At 42.2% G+C, this 16,792-nt stretch overlaps 1 protein-coding gene across 1 annotated transcript in view; it reads left to right on the top strand.

Annotated features, from left to right (window-relative positions):
* Window positions 1-15,370: 15,370 nt before the first annotated feature.
* Window positions 15,371-16,792, top strand: part of MYH15 (myosin heavy chain 15) — a 43,567-nt gene continuing 42,145 nt past the window's right edge. Inside the window, exons 1-2 of the mRNA XM_052705163.1 lie at window positions 15,371-15,536; window positions 16,605-16,708. Of these exons, the coding sequence (XP_052561123.1) occupies window positions 15,446-15,536; window positions 16,605-16,708 (195 nt within the window). The 5' untranslated portion in view covers window positions 15,371-15,445. The remainder of the gene's footprint in view (window positions 15,537-16,604; window positions 16,709-16,792) is intronic.

Genomic DNA, 16,792 nt, shown 5'->3' with positions numbered 1-16,792 from the left:
TGCAAGAGCTTTGAGATTTCTCTTAAACTACCCATACTCTTCCTTCATGCAAAAGTCTCTACTATCTCTTTTGCACTTTCTGAAGATGGAGGTAGGACTTGCCCTCTTCTAGGCACAGCTCTGCTACCAGCTGAATCATTAATTATATATAAACACAGCTGTGTGCAATGATCTCCAGCTGAAACAGTGTTTGCTGTGTGCACTATGAGGTAACCTTGCTCAGCTCTGCTCTTTGTAGTGCAAGTGAACTTTCCTCTTTAAAATGTTTTTGTCTCCATAATGGGTAAGAAAGGATGTATTTATTTTTACCTGTTTTGAAATGGATAAAAACTTAGTATGTCTGGGGCTTGAGCTCACATCTTGGGTGCCAACACTTATGCATGCTGATGTGTGCAAGTGAGACTGGATTTTTTTTATCTTGTGTTAAAGGCTCTGACACACTTCTATCTTTCAAACACTACATGCTAAGTGTCGTCAGATGTGAGATTTTTAGGCCAACAAAATGCTAATGTAAGGCTAGTTATAAGCTCATCTCACTGTTAAACTCCATGAATTCATTCAAATTGTTTTCCAATGTCTTTTAATACCTCAACTGGGACTTTTGTTTGGAGATATTACTGCACATTACTGTTGTATTTTCAGTAACCCTATTAAGCAGAGAAAATATTGGCTGTTCTATATGGACTCAAGTGGATCGATAACAGATACATGTGACATGTTGGAAAACCACTTACAGGCCGATAGGCAAGGTCACTCCATGTCATTGCTGCAGCATGTCACAGAACAGCAGAACCAGCTCTCCTGCCCATGTTCTTGCAATCAGGAAAAATGTAAGCTCCTCCTCACAGATCCATGCATACCTGTCCTTCAGAAGAGCAGGAGAACTTGGAGGGAGGATCTGGTTACTATGGCTGTATGTTTTGCTCATTCTGCATGGAGAAATCAAGCCAATGATAGCTGTGCACGTTAACTTCATTTGTATAGGAAGGTAACTCACTGCTGGCAGCTGCATGAAGCTGCTGAGCTAAAATCCAACTTTGTTCATGCCAGTCAATGACTTGAAAGTTTTCGTGCATTTTAAAACAATGCATGATGAATGCTGCAAAACTTTGGGTCCTTTGTCCTCCTGAAGGCACTTTTTGTTCCACAAAAGGTGAACTCGTGCCACTACCGAGGAAGAAATGTCACGTGATGACCATGGACTGGTTGGCCAAATGGGCTCTGGTATACAGAATTATAGAATGGCATGGGTTGAAAAGGACCATGAAGATCATCCAGTTTCAACCCCCCTGCTGTGTGCAGGGTAACCAACCACCAAACCAGGCTGCCCAGAGCCACATCCAGCCTGGCCTTGAGTGCCTCCAGGGATGGGGCATCCACAATCTCCTTGGGCAACCTATTCCAGTGTGTCACCACCCTCTGTGTGAAAAATTTCCTCCTAATACCTAACCTAAACCTCCCCTGACTTAGTTTAAAACCATTTCCCCTTGTTCCTATCACTGCCCACCTGTGTATATGGTTACAGTACAGAATATGACAAAACTAATTTCTGCCTATGTTGGTTTCCAGCAACTGACTTGTAGGGCTATTTCTTTTACTTTCCCTATGTTAAATGTCATTGGAATGGACCAGGGAGGGTAAAAGTAACTGTAGCTGGTGAGAGTTCCACGCAACCATATTTTTGTTGGCTATGACGAAAGATTTTATTTTCCCTTGTTGAAGTTATCCATTGAATCTAGTGTTACTGTGGATATCTACCAAACTCATTTTCTGCTATTATGCTGCAAGGTGACTGCCAGTGGCTGTCAGAGCTGGTCGTTGTTTTCTCTATTCATACAGTACGAAGATAACTGCTGAGTAGGGGAAGGTACTTACCCCAGGCTGCTCCACTGGAGGCTGTCTTCAGTGCTGAGATTTTTATATGAGTATGAGCAATGGAGCTGGGTGTCCTCAGGAGGCTGTTTGTACCTTGGAGCAGAAGTTTTTGCGCTTAAAGTGGAGGCTGAATCTTTAATCTTAATGGAAAGTAGAGCATATTTTCTGCAAGCTTAAAGATTTGCCTTTTGAAAAGGGGTTAGGTTGTTGGAATCTGCAAGTCCTTTAATTAGCCTGAGTTCAAATTCATAAGAAACTGTCATTTCAAAAATTAAGCATTTGTGGCTTTTACTGAGTTCTGAATGATCTTAGCAGAATAAAACTTGAAACTTTCCATGTAATTATAAATAATTGAAATCTTGTGAGTGCATGTATATAAATGTATATAAAGTAATTAGAAATAATTATGCTAAAATATCAGCAGTGGCTGTATTTGATGCTACGTATAGGGTATAACCAGGCTAAGATCAGTAGTCCAATGTGGTATCAGAAATAATGCAAAACCTTAAGAGACTTCTGCAAACTTATCTGCAGACAAGCAAGTTGCTGGCTGAAATGCCACTCATGGGGGAGGGAAAGCATATGTACATTTTCACTGCTGGATTAACTGTGCCACTTTGCTTTTGTCCTTAAAAGTTGAATACCTTAATAGTTGAGTGACTCACTTACTACTGCAGGGAATGTCCCCTGTACCACTGAAACTTGGCTGCTGGTGGAAATGAGACAGAACCACAGAGAGCAGCAGAAGTTCAGTGCCAACAGGACTCAAAGTAGGATCTTAATTCCATATCTCTGTATGTGTTCTCCCGCTGCAAAGCAAAAACGAAGTTTGTGAGTAGATCTGGCTGCTTTGCAAGGCTCCAGTCACGCAAAGTAGGTGAAAACCTGTTTAGAGGACTGGCAATTGCTGCTTGTTTTACACTTCTTCAGTAGCTCTATTCTTAAAATAGTCCTGTGCTGTTTGGCTCTGTGCTTCTCCAGATTGCCAGAAATCTGGTGCACAGCAGCAGCCTGTGTTGCTTGTTGAGTCTCACCATAGTCCTTCTGGAATTTTCAGATTTGAGATTAGGAAAAAAATATATTCATAAAGAGCAGTGAGGCATTGGCACAGGCTACACAGGGAGGTGTTGGAGTCACCATCCCTGGAGGTGTTCAAGAACTGTGGATGTGGCTCTGAGGGATGTGGTAAGTGGGCGTAGTGGGAATGGTCTGATGGTTGGACTAGGTGACCTGAGAGATCTTTTCCAACCTTAATGATTCTAGAAATAGGAACTTCCTGGAGGAAGAAAGAAGAAAAAAAAAAAAAAGGGTAGAAACGAAAGCTTGTTAAAATGAAAGTAAAGCTAGCAATCATTCATTTAATGACTTCAGGAAAGGTGGAATCAGCTTTAATAAAGCTAGTAACAGAAACAATTGCCTTAGTCATGGCCTGTCTTTGCTGTATGGCAGCACTAAGGCTGTTCGAGCACCCTTGCTGTATCTTATCTGTTTTAATTTACTCGAGTTTCTTTTAATCTGACCACATAGATTCCTGAATCAGTGATGCTTGATTTGAAGAGCTTGGTTTGAAAATAGCCGCAGCAACCTTGTCTTATCCCTCTTCATGTTCCTAGTTTTAATTCTGTCAGTAAGAAGTGTTTCTCTTTAAGTTGAATGCATAAATACCAGGCTGAGTTTAGCTAGGCAGTCTGATCAGAGATGCTGTCAGTGCAGGAGGATGGTGCATCCTCTGTGTAATTTTTAATACTAATGGACAGTTCCCATTATCAGTTCACACAGGATTTTCAAGTTTATTGGGTTTTAGTTGCTTTATTATTATTATTATCATTTATTTGTTATTATTATTTAAGATCCCTAATTCTTCATGGCTAGGAAGGTACTCTCTCAGCAAGTGCTGGCTTCCTGTTTTGGGATTTCAGACTGGTAAACCCAGAAATGACAAGTGCTGGATCTTGAGAATGTTAAACAAATGTTGGTGCTTAACATGTTCTGTCAGGCTGTAAGACATCGAAGGTAGTGCGTTCTGCCTGTTGTTTCAAAGAGGGTTTTATTTTGAGGGAGAAAGTGGGAGTCTCTGAAGACAGTAATGAATAAAGGAGGAGTAAGAATGAAATGATGTCTGCTAATTATCATTCATTGCCCTTATAGGGTTGCCTTTTATTTTCTACCAGCAAAGCCACAAGTGCTGACATCCCACACTGCTGTCCTTCTGCCATCCTTTTCCATCAGCTCCAAAAAAGAGAATGGTGTGGAGAGAGATCACAAACAGATTCCTTGTTTGCCTTAAGGCAGGGAGAATGAGGAGATGATGCTAAGAAAAATTAAAGGGTTTTCATATGTAAAGGCAAAGCTGAATGATTACTGTTTGGCTCTTTGTGGCTCTCACAGCTGGCTGATAGTCCTCCTGCATGCCCTGGTGCACAAGCACTCTCTTCTTGTTCTTCAGTTGTTGAGTTGGAAACTCTGAGGCAGACAAAACTCTATTCAGAGAGTGCTGAGCAAAAATATCTTGCCTTTGCTAATGCCTTTTTCACCTCTGGTTGTGATAACAGTGGTGGGAGACATTTAATGGAGACAGCTGGATTAAGGCAGCCATTACTTGCTACCAAGGCTTGGTTATTGTGAAGAGACTTAGCCTTTTTTTTTTCCCCCTCCACATTATGACTTTATCAGTGATTTAGTGTCAGAGGTCTGGAGCTCATCTCAGCAGAGCCCTGTGTGATATGTCGCATGTTGTTACTGCTAACAAACAGGCTGCAAGATGGGGAATGGAAAGAGAGCAGAGGGTTTTGTACCATTTACCCTTTTGCAACCTTTCTTTTTTACATGGTACAAAAGTGCTCTTTCAAACTTTTTTTATAGCCTGTAATGCTCACTAAAACGCATATTGAAGCTGCAGTCTGAAGGACTGATTCCTTTCTGGCTAATGTTTTCTTTCCTCTTTGAACTCTACATGTGCCCTGTGTTCAAATCAGTTAGACCTGTTTGCATTCAATGGCCATGGGACAAAGCTGGTGCTTACCGATGGGCTCAGACTCAGTGTTTCATTGACTCAGTGTTCCTTTAACTAAGTGGAAGGGATCCACATCTGCCTTCTGACTCCTTCTCTTCTTGAAATAAATTCAACTTGCATTCCAATTTGAATGTTTGTGTTTTTGTTGGTTTTTTTTTTTTTTTTTAATCACTCCAAGCCCACACCCCCCTTTGTGGCAATAGAAAACTGGACGTAGTTCAAGTGTATTCATTATAATGTTGAGATCACTGCAAGTAGCTACAATTCAAGTCTGTGTATTCAGTGTACAGTGAGTCAAATTTTAATGTGCTGTAGCTTGAATTATAATGGGTTTGCTATTATATTTGACTGTATTTGCCTATTCTATTTTGAACAACAGTGCCACTCAGTGCTGTTGCTCCTTATCCTTTCAAAATGTAAAGTCTGCCTTTCACATCTTGATTTTCTCCCTGATTCAGAATAAACTAGTCTGGCAAGAGTGGCTTGCCATTTGCTTTTACACTGCTAAAGACACTTCTCTTTAGACCAAGAGATAACTCATTTGGTCAGAAGTGTCTTACCATGGAGACTGCAGCTCCCTGAGCATGCTGTCATGCTCTTCAGCCTTTTGCTGTTGATTTGCTTAATCCATCTTCTATGGAGGCAATTAGTTTTGTAACTCCACAGTGAGACAGCAGCAGGAACCTTGTTGCTAATCACGATGCAGCCCTTACCTTTGCTTCAATTAACTTTTCCAGAAAGAATCAATAATTTTCATATCACCATGACATCCAAGGAGACCTCAATGTGGCCTTCCAGTACTTGAAGGGAGCATATAAACAGGAGGAGGAATGGCTGTTTATGAGGGTGGATAGTGATAGGAAAAAGGGGAATGGTTTTAAACTGAGACAAGGGAGGTTTAGGTTAGATATTAGGAGGAAGTTTTTCAGACAGAGGTGGTGACGCACCGGAACGGGTTTCCCAAGGAGGCTGTGGATGCCCCATCCCTGGAGGCATTCAAGGCCAGGCTGGATGTGGCTCTGGGCAGCCTGGTCTGGTGGTTGGTGACCCTGCACACAGCAGAGGGGTTGAAACCAGATGATCATTGTGGTCCTTTTCAACCCAGGCCATTCTATGACTCTATGATTATTCTAAGGATCACTCATTGTGAAGGATGAAGGCATGTCAGTAAAGGATGAGTGTAGGTGTAAATTATGCTGGAAATGCAATGGAAATTGTCTTGCAATTCCTTCTCTAACGTTCTTCTGGTGCATGTTTAGGTGACTAGTGAAGTGGGGTTTTTCTGCTATGAAAAATCCCTGTTTACCAACTGCAGACAAGAAGGACCAGAGTTTCCAGCAGAACCAGAGTATCCTCGCAAGCAAGAGACAGAACAATCCACCTTATAAAGTTTCTTTTTTTTTTTTTTTTTTCCATAACATGTTTTCATACCCCAAAATAGCCGATATTTTTGTTAAAATTCTGTGTCAGATTTTGCAGCTCAGCCTTCTGCTGTAAGTTTGGATTCTCTGAAAAATGTCAGGGACGATTTTAAAAATGATACACATTTCTCTCTGCTACACCAATAAAAACAGTCAGCTGTTGCTGTGCAGGAACTGTTACTGGGATAATGGCAGAGGTACAGGACAGCACTGGGAGAGGTGAGACCAACAGCCTTGCACACGGGGCCGTGCAGATGCAGCCCTATGAACTGAGGCTGTTCCCAATTGATCTTTTGGCAAATAAATAGGTTAGAATAGAGTGAGCTGCTGGTGAGATGTTTCTGTGGGATGTGCTGGATCAAAGCCTGAGGTTTCCTGTTGGGTGAACTTTGATGAAAATTTAACAAGTTACTTAGCTGGGCTGGTGGTCTTGTCAAATGAGTTGTTTGGTGTTTCCATGCCACTGAGCTACAGTATTTAATGCAAGGCTTCAGAGGTCCCCTCTGATGCAGGGCATAAGTTCCATTCTTGCTCAGTATTTTCACAGCAGTCAGTCTTTACCTCGTTCTGCCAGAAGTGGTATTCTTTTCTTCTTTTGCTTTTCTCTTCTGGAGCATTGCAATACCGAAGTGCCTAAAGCTGTGTGTGGCAGGTACCTTGGCTCTGTGCAATACATCTCAAGTACATCGTTTGATTTTTTTTTATTTTTTTTTTCACCTCCTTCGTTTTTTCCTTTTGAAGATATAATGCATGTTTAAATTTAAAAAAAAAAAAAGAAAGAAAGAAAAAGAAAAGGAATTTTAAATCAGTTCTGTTCCAACAGGAATGGCTGAAGAGCAATACACGTAACCTCACTGCAGTTTCAGCTGATGTTTTGTTACGGCACCATAACAGGTAGATTTAGCATCATAACAGAGTAGACTTAGACTAGACAATAGGAAGAAATTCTTTACTGTGAGGGTGGTGAGGCACAGGAACAGGTTGCCCAGTGAGGCTGTGAATGCCCCCTCCTTGGAGGCATTCAATGCCAGGCTGGATGTGGCTTTGAGCAACTGTTCTAGAGGGAAGTGTCCCTGCCTATAGCAGGGGGTTGGAACTGGGTGATCTTAAAGGTACCTTCCAACCCAAACCATTCTTTGATTCTATGATCAGTTCTCTATGTCAGTATCTATCTCTGCAGAAAAAAATCCCTTTTATCAAGCATTGAGCTGTAAGTGTAGAACACCACAGTTGGTATGAGAAAGGTGGGAATATAAACTTTTTTTTCACGTAAGTATGCATGCATATGCATGTGTTTGAATATACACAGACTGAAGTATATATATTTATACATGCACATCAAACAGTGCATGTATAAGTGGTTGCCACTACAGAGAAGGATGGTATGTCCATTTTTGGAGGTGTTTGATGTTTCTTGTCTGTCAATTTTAGTCATTGGACCATGGCAGGATGCAATGTTTCTGGAAATAGGTGTTTTTTTTTTAAAACCCAGGTTTGTTTTTTCTATCTTTGGCTGCTTCCTAGCTGAGGTGATCAGTTCAGCAAGAAAAAAGCATCTTGTCTTTGTTTATTGGATGTAAATACTGAGGAATCACACAGCTGGCTTCCCACGTTGGTTCCTTGCTATTTAGTGTCACGTCCATCACACAGGGTCTATTTTCTCAGCTCTTCTGATGTTAAGTATCTCTGCAAAGCAATTCTTTCCCCGATTGAACTGTTGGTGCTTTTTTTTTTTTGTATAGTTTGCTTTTGGCATAAGATAAATATGGCAGCAAGATAGAAAACAATCCTTGACAAGGAGTCGAGCTAAGAGGCAGAGTTACAGAAGCAAAACACTGAAACATTACTTGTGTCTAGAGAGGCAGAAAAGTTTTCTTTCTTTTCCTCCTCACCTCCTTTGAAAAATAAACAGCAGCAAAAATGGGCAACCAGCAAGACCTATGCCCTTCTCTACCTCACTTAACCTAGGCCCTATATTCTTAAGGCTGCAGCGCAGAGAAGACATAGGGAGGCTGTCTTGCAGCAGGTTGGTGCTGAGCGCTGGGATATGTTGTATCTGAAGGCCTCCAAGTATCTGAGGGCAGTGCTGCGTATTGACATGGAAATGTAATTTGCAGAGCAGAGAGAAAGCATCAAAGTCCCAGGCTGGCTGCCCAATGCAGCGCCCTGCTTCCTGTTTGGGCTGCCTAATACAGCCCTTGAGAGAAATTGATGACTCTTTTTTTTTTTTTCTTTTCTGCCTTGATCAAGGCTACAGCATTTCAGACTAGAAGCTTCGGGTAGTGCATAATAAAACTGGTGAGTGGGCTACAGGAATTCTAATGACGTGCTGTGCAAATAAATGCTTAGTTAATGAATACTGAAAAGATTAACCTGAACTAATTCCGTATGTTATTGAGGCGTTTAACTCCTTGCCTTCCCCCAGGGTTAAGAATAATGCAGAGCAGTGTAAAAGGGAAGTGGGGAAAAGAACTAAATGAAAGCAATGGGTGCGTGTGGAGGCCAGTAAAAGGATGCACAGCAATTCTGCAGCCATGCCATTGTGCAGGCTCTGACCTCACTGCAGGGAAGGTTGGAAACTGGGCAGTTGGAAGCTTTTTGGAGGAAGGAGGGGGAATGCCAACTTCTGGAAGGCGTGTGATAGACTTTCCCTTCCCCAGCACATCTCCACAGCCAAAGAGCTAAGGCCAATTATGTTCTGAGGCTCACTTCCTCTTGTTTTTCACCTCTCTTATTTTTTGTGGGGCTATGAGGCAGGCCAGTGCTGATTTATTAGTACTAAATAATCCTCACTCTGAGTGCCGCCGGTGTTGCTCCCAGGAGATGTGCTCCCCATTAGAGCCCTGACCTATTCAAACATCCCAGTGATAGTGTGATGGCCACGTGTCAGCAGGGATAGGCACCCGTGACAGCTCTCAGATGTTGCTCATCCAGCAGGGAAGCAAGCCAAGCTCCACAACCCAGCTGCTGGCCTCATGCATTTTCCTGCATTTGTCCCCTGCTAGTGGCCTCCATCAGTTCAAAGCATGAGAAGATACTCGGGCTCGGGGATCTGCATACTGGTAGCCATAGGTCATGAGTTTCAGTGGTTCAAAAGGCACGTAAGCATTTCTGTGGCTGGCTTAGAAATAATTTCACCTGGTCCAGTGGCATGGAAGAAAATGTTTTCCATAAAAACTTACACTTCCTTTATATGACCGATGGCAAACTTGTGCACCACACAGTCACTATAGGCAAAGAGTTAAACAGAGGAAACTACCTAAAATGATCATCCTGAAAGAAATAGGATGATCTACTGCTCCCTCCCTAGAATGCAGACATCTGTGCCCACTGGTTGAGTATGTACTGCAGTGGAAGGGGCAAAAAGGCATACATTAACCATGAAATCTCCCCTTCCAATAACCCAAATCTGGCAGTCATAAACTTTAAATGGAATGGCTAGTGCCAATTTTCTCATCTTCTAGAGATGTAGCAGAGCATAACTATTTTTAAGATTAAGCTTATCACTCCTCCTAATTCCTCTTTGGGGTCTCAGCAGCTTGAAGAGTTAAACAGTTTCTTCACTAGAGAAAATGTGTCTGCCCGTACAGCATGGACTTGGATGTGCTGCTGGATGTGGTGCTCATGTTTTCCTTCCACCAGAAGCATTCTTGTGTGGAAGACTTGTTTTTTTCAAAGAGTACCTAGGTAGTTTATTTTTATTTGTTCTCATGTACCCTTGAAACAGCAGCAAGGATCAATGACCACGAAAAAGCTATGATTATCACTTTAGGTATGGTTTCTCATGGACAGTCTTCCTGCTCGCTTACAGAGCAGTGCAGAGCACAGTGGCTCAGGAGATGCTTTCTACTAGCAGCTATGTCTTGCATTCCTCTTCGTCTATCTCACTGATCCGTCTCTTCAGGAGTAACAGGTTATTGCACTGCACTGCTTTAGACACTTGTCTAAAGGCCAGTTTCATCATAAGACAGTAAACTCGTTGATTTTTTTTTTTCTAATAAAATGGAAAGGGTTTCATAACTGGGCTTTTATGGATCCCAGGTGTCACTTTTTCTGTGTAAGGCCACGCTATTGACACTATCTGTGTCTGGAGCTGATAAATGTTATTACATTCTTTTCCAATATGTAGTGTTATTAAAAATAGGTTTGTCACAAGCACTTCTTATCAAAGGCCCTTGCTTCCTTAGAAATAGTGACCAGCATTAACCTTTCTAAAAGTAGCTCCTGCGAGAGACAAGTGTCTTTGGTTGTCACCACTACAAATGTAATCTAGGGGAAATACACTGTGAATTCTGCTTCTTATTAACACAAAGCTAATAAACTCCAGAAAGGCAGGAATAGCATGTGCATGGCTAATTCACACCAGGTCAGCAAGGAAAATAAATTCATCACATTTTGACCCACTGCTGTCTTGTGTCCCTTTTAAGTGACAAATGCATTAAAATGCAATGGTATCAGCTACAGAAACAGCTGTTTACAGCCCCAGAAAAGCAAAGGAGGCGTGGGAGAGAGACTACAGTGTTCATGCGGGGCTGACAGAAGCTGAATGTTTGCAGAACAGAAAACATGTAAGTGATAACAGAGTATTTGTAAAAGATGCCTTCTACGCGAAGTAGGTGGTAATGGGAATACTGTGCTTAGAAGTAAAGCTGCTGGTAGTGCTAGGAAGGAGCAAGAGGGAGAGAGCAGCAGTGTGCTATGTGCTCATGGCTTGAAATAATCATATTCTTAGCCCTGACAGTAGGTTAACAGTATCCTGGAATCCAGTGATGCACACAATTTACTTTGTTTTGAATTACGTGATTGGGAGCATCTCCTTGATCTTTACAGAGTCGCTCACTTTTCACTTCAGTTGGGAGCGTGAGCTCTGTTTCCTTTGTTGTCAAGTATAAAAACAACAGTTGAATCCAACCTCAAAATACATCCATGCTACAGAGCACTGAGTACTTATAAAGCAGCAGGGTGGGAAGTGATGCTGATTTAAGGGCAAAAATGAGAAGAGCTTGACCACCAGTCGAGTGCCAGAGTGTGACACACAGCTCATTTTCAGCTCAAGCTTGGGTTGCTTTTACAGATTAATTCAGGATTGAAAGCTTCGTCCTGAGCTTTAGCAGAGGGCCCTCTCTTTAGCTTATATCCTTCTGAAGGTGGCATTTCTCTAGTGAAGCAGTAGCTATTCTCTGCCTCTTGGTTGCATTCCCCAAACGCTAAAAATACCAGGTCACTGAAGCACTCAGATCCTCAGTCTCCTGTCTTTAAGTCAATCACATCCACAAATCCCTCAATTTCTTCTGTAATTACTTTGTGCAACCCATCATCTCCCAGTCCTCAAGGCAGCAGCTTTAAAAATAGCAGATTTGGTATGCAAATATTTTTCTTCTTGCCTGGTGACAAACAAAACCATTTGTTCCTGTGGGTATCTAAGAATTCAATGAAGCTGTAGGTAAGCTCCCTCCCTGCTTCTCCCCTCTTCCTTGGAATTGAGTTTTATGGAACCCTAGTTCCCTTGTGGAAAATAAGCATTGTCCCCAGTATTTATTTTTCCTTTGAGCTTTTATATTCAGTTTATGCTGGAATCAAAAGAAACCTATATATCTACCCATGCTGGTAAAGGCAAATCGATTTGAACGTGTCAGTTATTTTGCTTTTTATGTACTAAGGTGAAAGGAGACCTGTGTTACTTACGGCACTTGTTTAACAGGAAAAATGAGTTGATAATAAGAAGACCTAAATTCAGTCTCATAAATAAGTTTTCTGAAGCAAAGCACTCACTAAAATTGATGCTTACTTTATTCATTACCTGTAGTTCACTTTCCAGGCAGAATCAATGTTTTCTCAAAAACCTTCTCCATCTCGCCTTTCTTATAAGCAGCAGAATACCTGTTTATTTCAAACCTAAGCCAACAGATTTAGTTGTTATTCTCTGAGGCCCAGCAAGGGGATTTAAGATTTTTGGTTGGGATTTGAGAATGCATATCCTAGCTTTGTTATTTGAAGGCTGTTTGGCTCACATTACAAAATTCCCTTTAAAATCACTTGCTTCTTGCACAACAAGTTCTGCTTCTCACTTCCTAGGCGAGTTACATCTGTGCAGACCTTGATTCCTCCCTCCCCAAGCCAACACTAATCAAACCCTCAGGCATGCGGGGAAGGAAGCCTTGCTCCTGTACAAACACAGTGGAAAGGCAGGGAAGTTTTCTCCCATGAAGTCATGGATCAGGAATGGAGCGACAAGGGGCAGCAGGCGCAGAGCACTCCCCCTCTGGCATTCCTTCTGTCCCTTGGCCACGCGTGCTCCCTGCTCAAGCATTGTCTCCTCATCCGACAGACAAATATAGGCATAAAGGAAAGGCCCAATGCCTTTATAAAGCCATCGCTGGTGACCTTGAGGTGGTGTATATAAAGTCTGGACCAGGCAGAGCGGTGACACTTTGTGTGTGCTCTGCAGGGTGAGTACCAACCTCTCTCACTTCTGAATGCGTGTGCCCAGCTGTGCTCTAACACTTTGCCATAGTTTTGGTGCGATACATTTTTCACGGGGCTTAAGTTTTATTAGTAGTTGTACCTCTAAACCTATAGCACTGTGTTGGTTGTCCTGTGATGCTGCTGCTTGAATAATAGGATGGAAAATAGGTGCTTCTTTTGTGACACCAGTGAACTCATTTAATCAGCTACTTAGGACAGTGTCAAGTCACTTGTAATTGTGTATCTGAGTGGATTGGTTGACCAGTAGTTGCAAGTCATGTTTGCGTCTTCTCTGTCATCTGCAAGAGATGATGATGACTTATGTAGTTCATGATTTTAAGCAGCCTGTGTTTTCAAGGATTTCTTTAGACACACCCTTGGAGATTTACTGATTTTCCCTCTGAAGGCAAACAATGATGGTTTTTGATGCTATGGCAGATGAGCTCCCAGCACTGTGGTAGCTCTTCCAACAGCCACAGTAGAGAAAGACAAGGTCCCTCCTTTCCAAGCTTGAATGCATCACCAAATTATTGGTACTTCTGGGTGTGCCACTTAACTTTGTGTTACAATTCTGGCCCTCTAAAGAGAGTAGGCGTTACCAAGGAAAGTGAATGTCTTTTGCTCTGCCTTGTCCTTCCTCACTATAGTAGTTTTTGCAAATGATGCTTTGACCATAAGCCAAGCACTTCCAGTTTCTCATATCTTTCAATGGATTGGCTTGTTGAGTGCTTCAGTGGGCTCTGGACTCTGTCTTAAATCCTGACACATGAGACTACGGCAGAAAAAGGGATTCTCTCCCATCTGCAGCAGCACCGTGCTACACCCTGCTTTGTAAAGTGCTTGCCATAGTGGTAAGCCCTAAATATATACTAAGACAAAATTGTATCAGAAAGTATAGCTGAACAGTTGTCCCAAAGTGGTCTGCAAATGGGGTGGGTCTACACAGGAAAGGTCTGGATTATTATATTTGGACCTGTAAGAATATCTCCTGAATCCTAGGGGTAATGACTGAAGTGGCACTTCTTATCTTTGCATATTTAATGTGGAAAGTTCTAACGCCCTTCTGTTTAGACGTGTTTTTGTGCCCAATCAGAGCTGAGCTAAACACACTCCCCAGAGGGAGAGGGACTTTGCCATGCTAGTTTTGAGTTGTTTCCAGTAGGGAATTTTGCTCATTTCAGATGATGTTAAAATAGTTGCCGACATTTGTGCTTATGTAGACCCAAACTCAAAAATCCTAAGCTTGCACTGTGGCAGGGGTGATAGAGACAGAGGGATGGGTGTTAAACATTAGATAGCTCTGCTGTCTTAGGTCTTTGCACTCAAGAGAAATATGCTGTGGAAAAAAGAACTGCCTTCGTTGATTTTAGAGCTTTTAGATCTATAGCAATTTCTTAGAAGTAATTGAATTAAATTTTAAAAGACTGCAGTGTTTGTCTTGAGAGGGTTCTTGAAACTTTTTCAGCTGTTCTGGATAATAAATAGAGTAAGGGAAAAGATAATATCTGAGGGTCACTTATGAAGCTTCAGATAGTAATCAAATAGTATCTTGAACTGAAAGAAAGAATACCTAAAATTCTTAAACTGGGGAAGGGAGCTGGAAGGGGTTGGACACCTTTTAGCAATGGAACTCCCTGGATGTTCTGTGAGCATCACCCTGAGTATTTTCTATATGTGTGCGTACATTTTTATACATACCTGTGTGTGTATGTCAACTCATTGATGCAGTTGTTGAAGAAAGGACACAGGAATCAAATTAACTCCTACTAAAAAGCTGGATAGAGCTGCTTAGACTAATTTTCCTTAAAGATGATTTGTACTTACAAAATTTTCATTATATAAAGCATCACTGATTTGAGTTGTCTATGCTCTCTAAATGATAGAATTAAGAATAGGATAACCAGTTAGCACCTTAGTGCTCAGAAAACCAGCAGATCAGTTGCACTTATGTGAGCGTGCCCTGGCCTTTCTTTCACGATAAGAAATCCCTAAACACCATGGCTGTGTTATCTGAGAAAACAAGCATTGTAGGCATTAAGATGGAGTAATGAACTCGGATTAATGTGAAGAACTTCAAAGCCATTGTTCCAGCATTGCAGTTTGCCCTCTGCCCTGCCCTGCTGCACGGGGATACCCACAGTGGGCGAGCCCTGGGCTTCTGCCAGGCTGAAGGGCACCATCTGAGAGCAGCACTGCTGGGACACCAGCTGTATCCAGCTCCAGCAACAGCTTTCTCCACCAGGAGCATGGGGCTGTGTCCCTGGAGACTTGTGCTGGCGTTTCAAGTAAGCAGCTGCCCAGGAGGATCTGAGGTGTGGTCTGGTGTGGGGTTTTCAGAGTCACAGCTTCAAGTGGTGCCTTTCATCTGCTGCTTTAAAGCAACTTTCATGCCATAAGAAGATTGAATTCTCCTGTAGAGATAACTGCAACCAGTATCAGAGTTTTGAACCACGCAGGATCTGGCTGGCTTTAAACTGAGCTGGACAAGGGTTTAGCTAAGGGTGCAGTAAAGCCACAAATCTACAGGCGATATTGCCGTTTCAAATTAGGCCATTTTAATCAGCCACCTGCCACATTCTGGTCCAAGAAATACAATTTTTTCTCTTCTTTTTTGCAGACCAGGTCCTTTCTTTCTCCTCCTTGAGCTGTACAACCTTAAAACCTTGCCAAGATGATGGACATGACGGAATTCGGGGAGGCTGCTCCCTTTCTCCGAAAGAGTGAGAAGGAGCTGATGATGGCACAAACTGTTGCCTTCGATGGTGAGTTGCAGTACCGTTTAGGTGACAGTGGCCAGCTAACCCAGATAAAGGTTGCATCCATAATATATCTGGGAAATGCAGAACAAACCAGGATGCAAAGCCCTGTTGTTATTGCTGCTTTCTGAGGCAGCTGGCAACCAACTTTGTGATCCTTTTTCCTGCAGAACTACAAGAAGCCCCTGATAATGCTGAAGAGAAGCAGTCTATCAACTGGTACTAAGAATTGGCTAGTTTTAGAATTAAGATGTATTTGTATGGTACTGATAAGAGAGGGATTGCTTCTTCTTTGTCCATTTGAGAGAAAATCATCATGCACTGATGTTCTGATAATGCAAGCATTTCTGTGATGTGAACAGATGTCTCCATCTGCTTGATTTATACATTTGATAGGCAAACCAGTACTAGGTTTTAGCTTTCCAAGAGTTATTTTTCACAAAATGCATTTACATGAGATCTGAGGTGTAGTAGTAAGAGCAAATATGCCAACCACAGCAATGCTCTGTTGAGAGTAGTGGCTATAACGAGCCATCTGAAGTCTAGCACAGGTACTCCAAACTTCTAAAAAGCAGCAGTTGTAACTCAGTGTGAATTATTAATATTGCTGTTTTTCAATATAAACTTCAGGAGACTATCAGGAATAAGGTTAAATCTGATAGCTGGCAGGCAAATAATGTGGGCTGAATTCCTCATTCAGTTAGCAATGTTTGGTGTGAGTTTTTAGCGAACTGCTTCATTTGGGCTTGGATCTCGGCTCGTCCGTCTGCACATCAATGCTAGTGATTATGAATTTCCCTTGGAGGCTGAGACTCAGCCAGCATTTGTGAAATATTGTGACACCTTGTGCTGGGAGGATTTAGGGAAGCCAAGTGGTGGTTTCAAAGGAGAGACAACATTTGTGAGCCCTGCGCCTTCTGTTTTGGCATGCAGCTCCCTCAGCTCTATGATTGGCTGTGGTCCCTGAGGTTTTGTGCTGCTCGTGTGGTAAAACTAACCCTACCAATCCCAGTTCAGCATGCTGTTATTATTCTAACACAAGTCTGTGAGCCTTTCTTCTCCCTAACTTCACAGGGAAAAAAAAATGTTGGGTTCCTGATGAGAAGAAAGCTTATGTTGAAGCTGAAATTACAGAAACCAGCGGTGGCAAAGTGACCGTTGAGACAACAGATGGACGGGTATGGAAGCATTTTTGTCTGACCCATGACTAAGGAGGGCTGAGCAGAAAGCCCCAGAACAAACCTGGCTCAGTTTAAGCTCTG

Source organism: Tympanuchus pallidicinctus, unplaced genomic scaffold, assembly GCF_026119805.1.
Source record: "Tympanuchus pallidicinctus isolate F22 unplaced genomic scaffold, pur_lepc_1.0 scaffold10, whole genome shotgun sequence".
Lineage (NCBI taxonomy): Eukaryota > Metazoa > Chordata > Aves > Galliformes > Phasianidae > Tympanuchus > Tympanuchus pallidicinctus.
The sequence above is the reverse complement of the archived record's forward strand: the minus strand, read 5'-3'. Positions and strand labels throughout refer to the sequence as shown.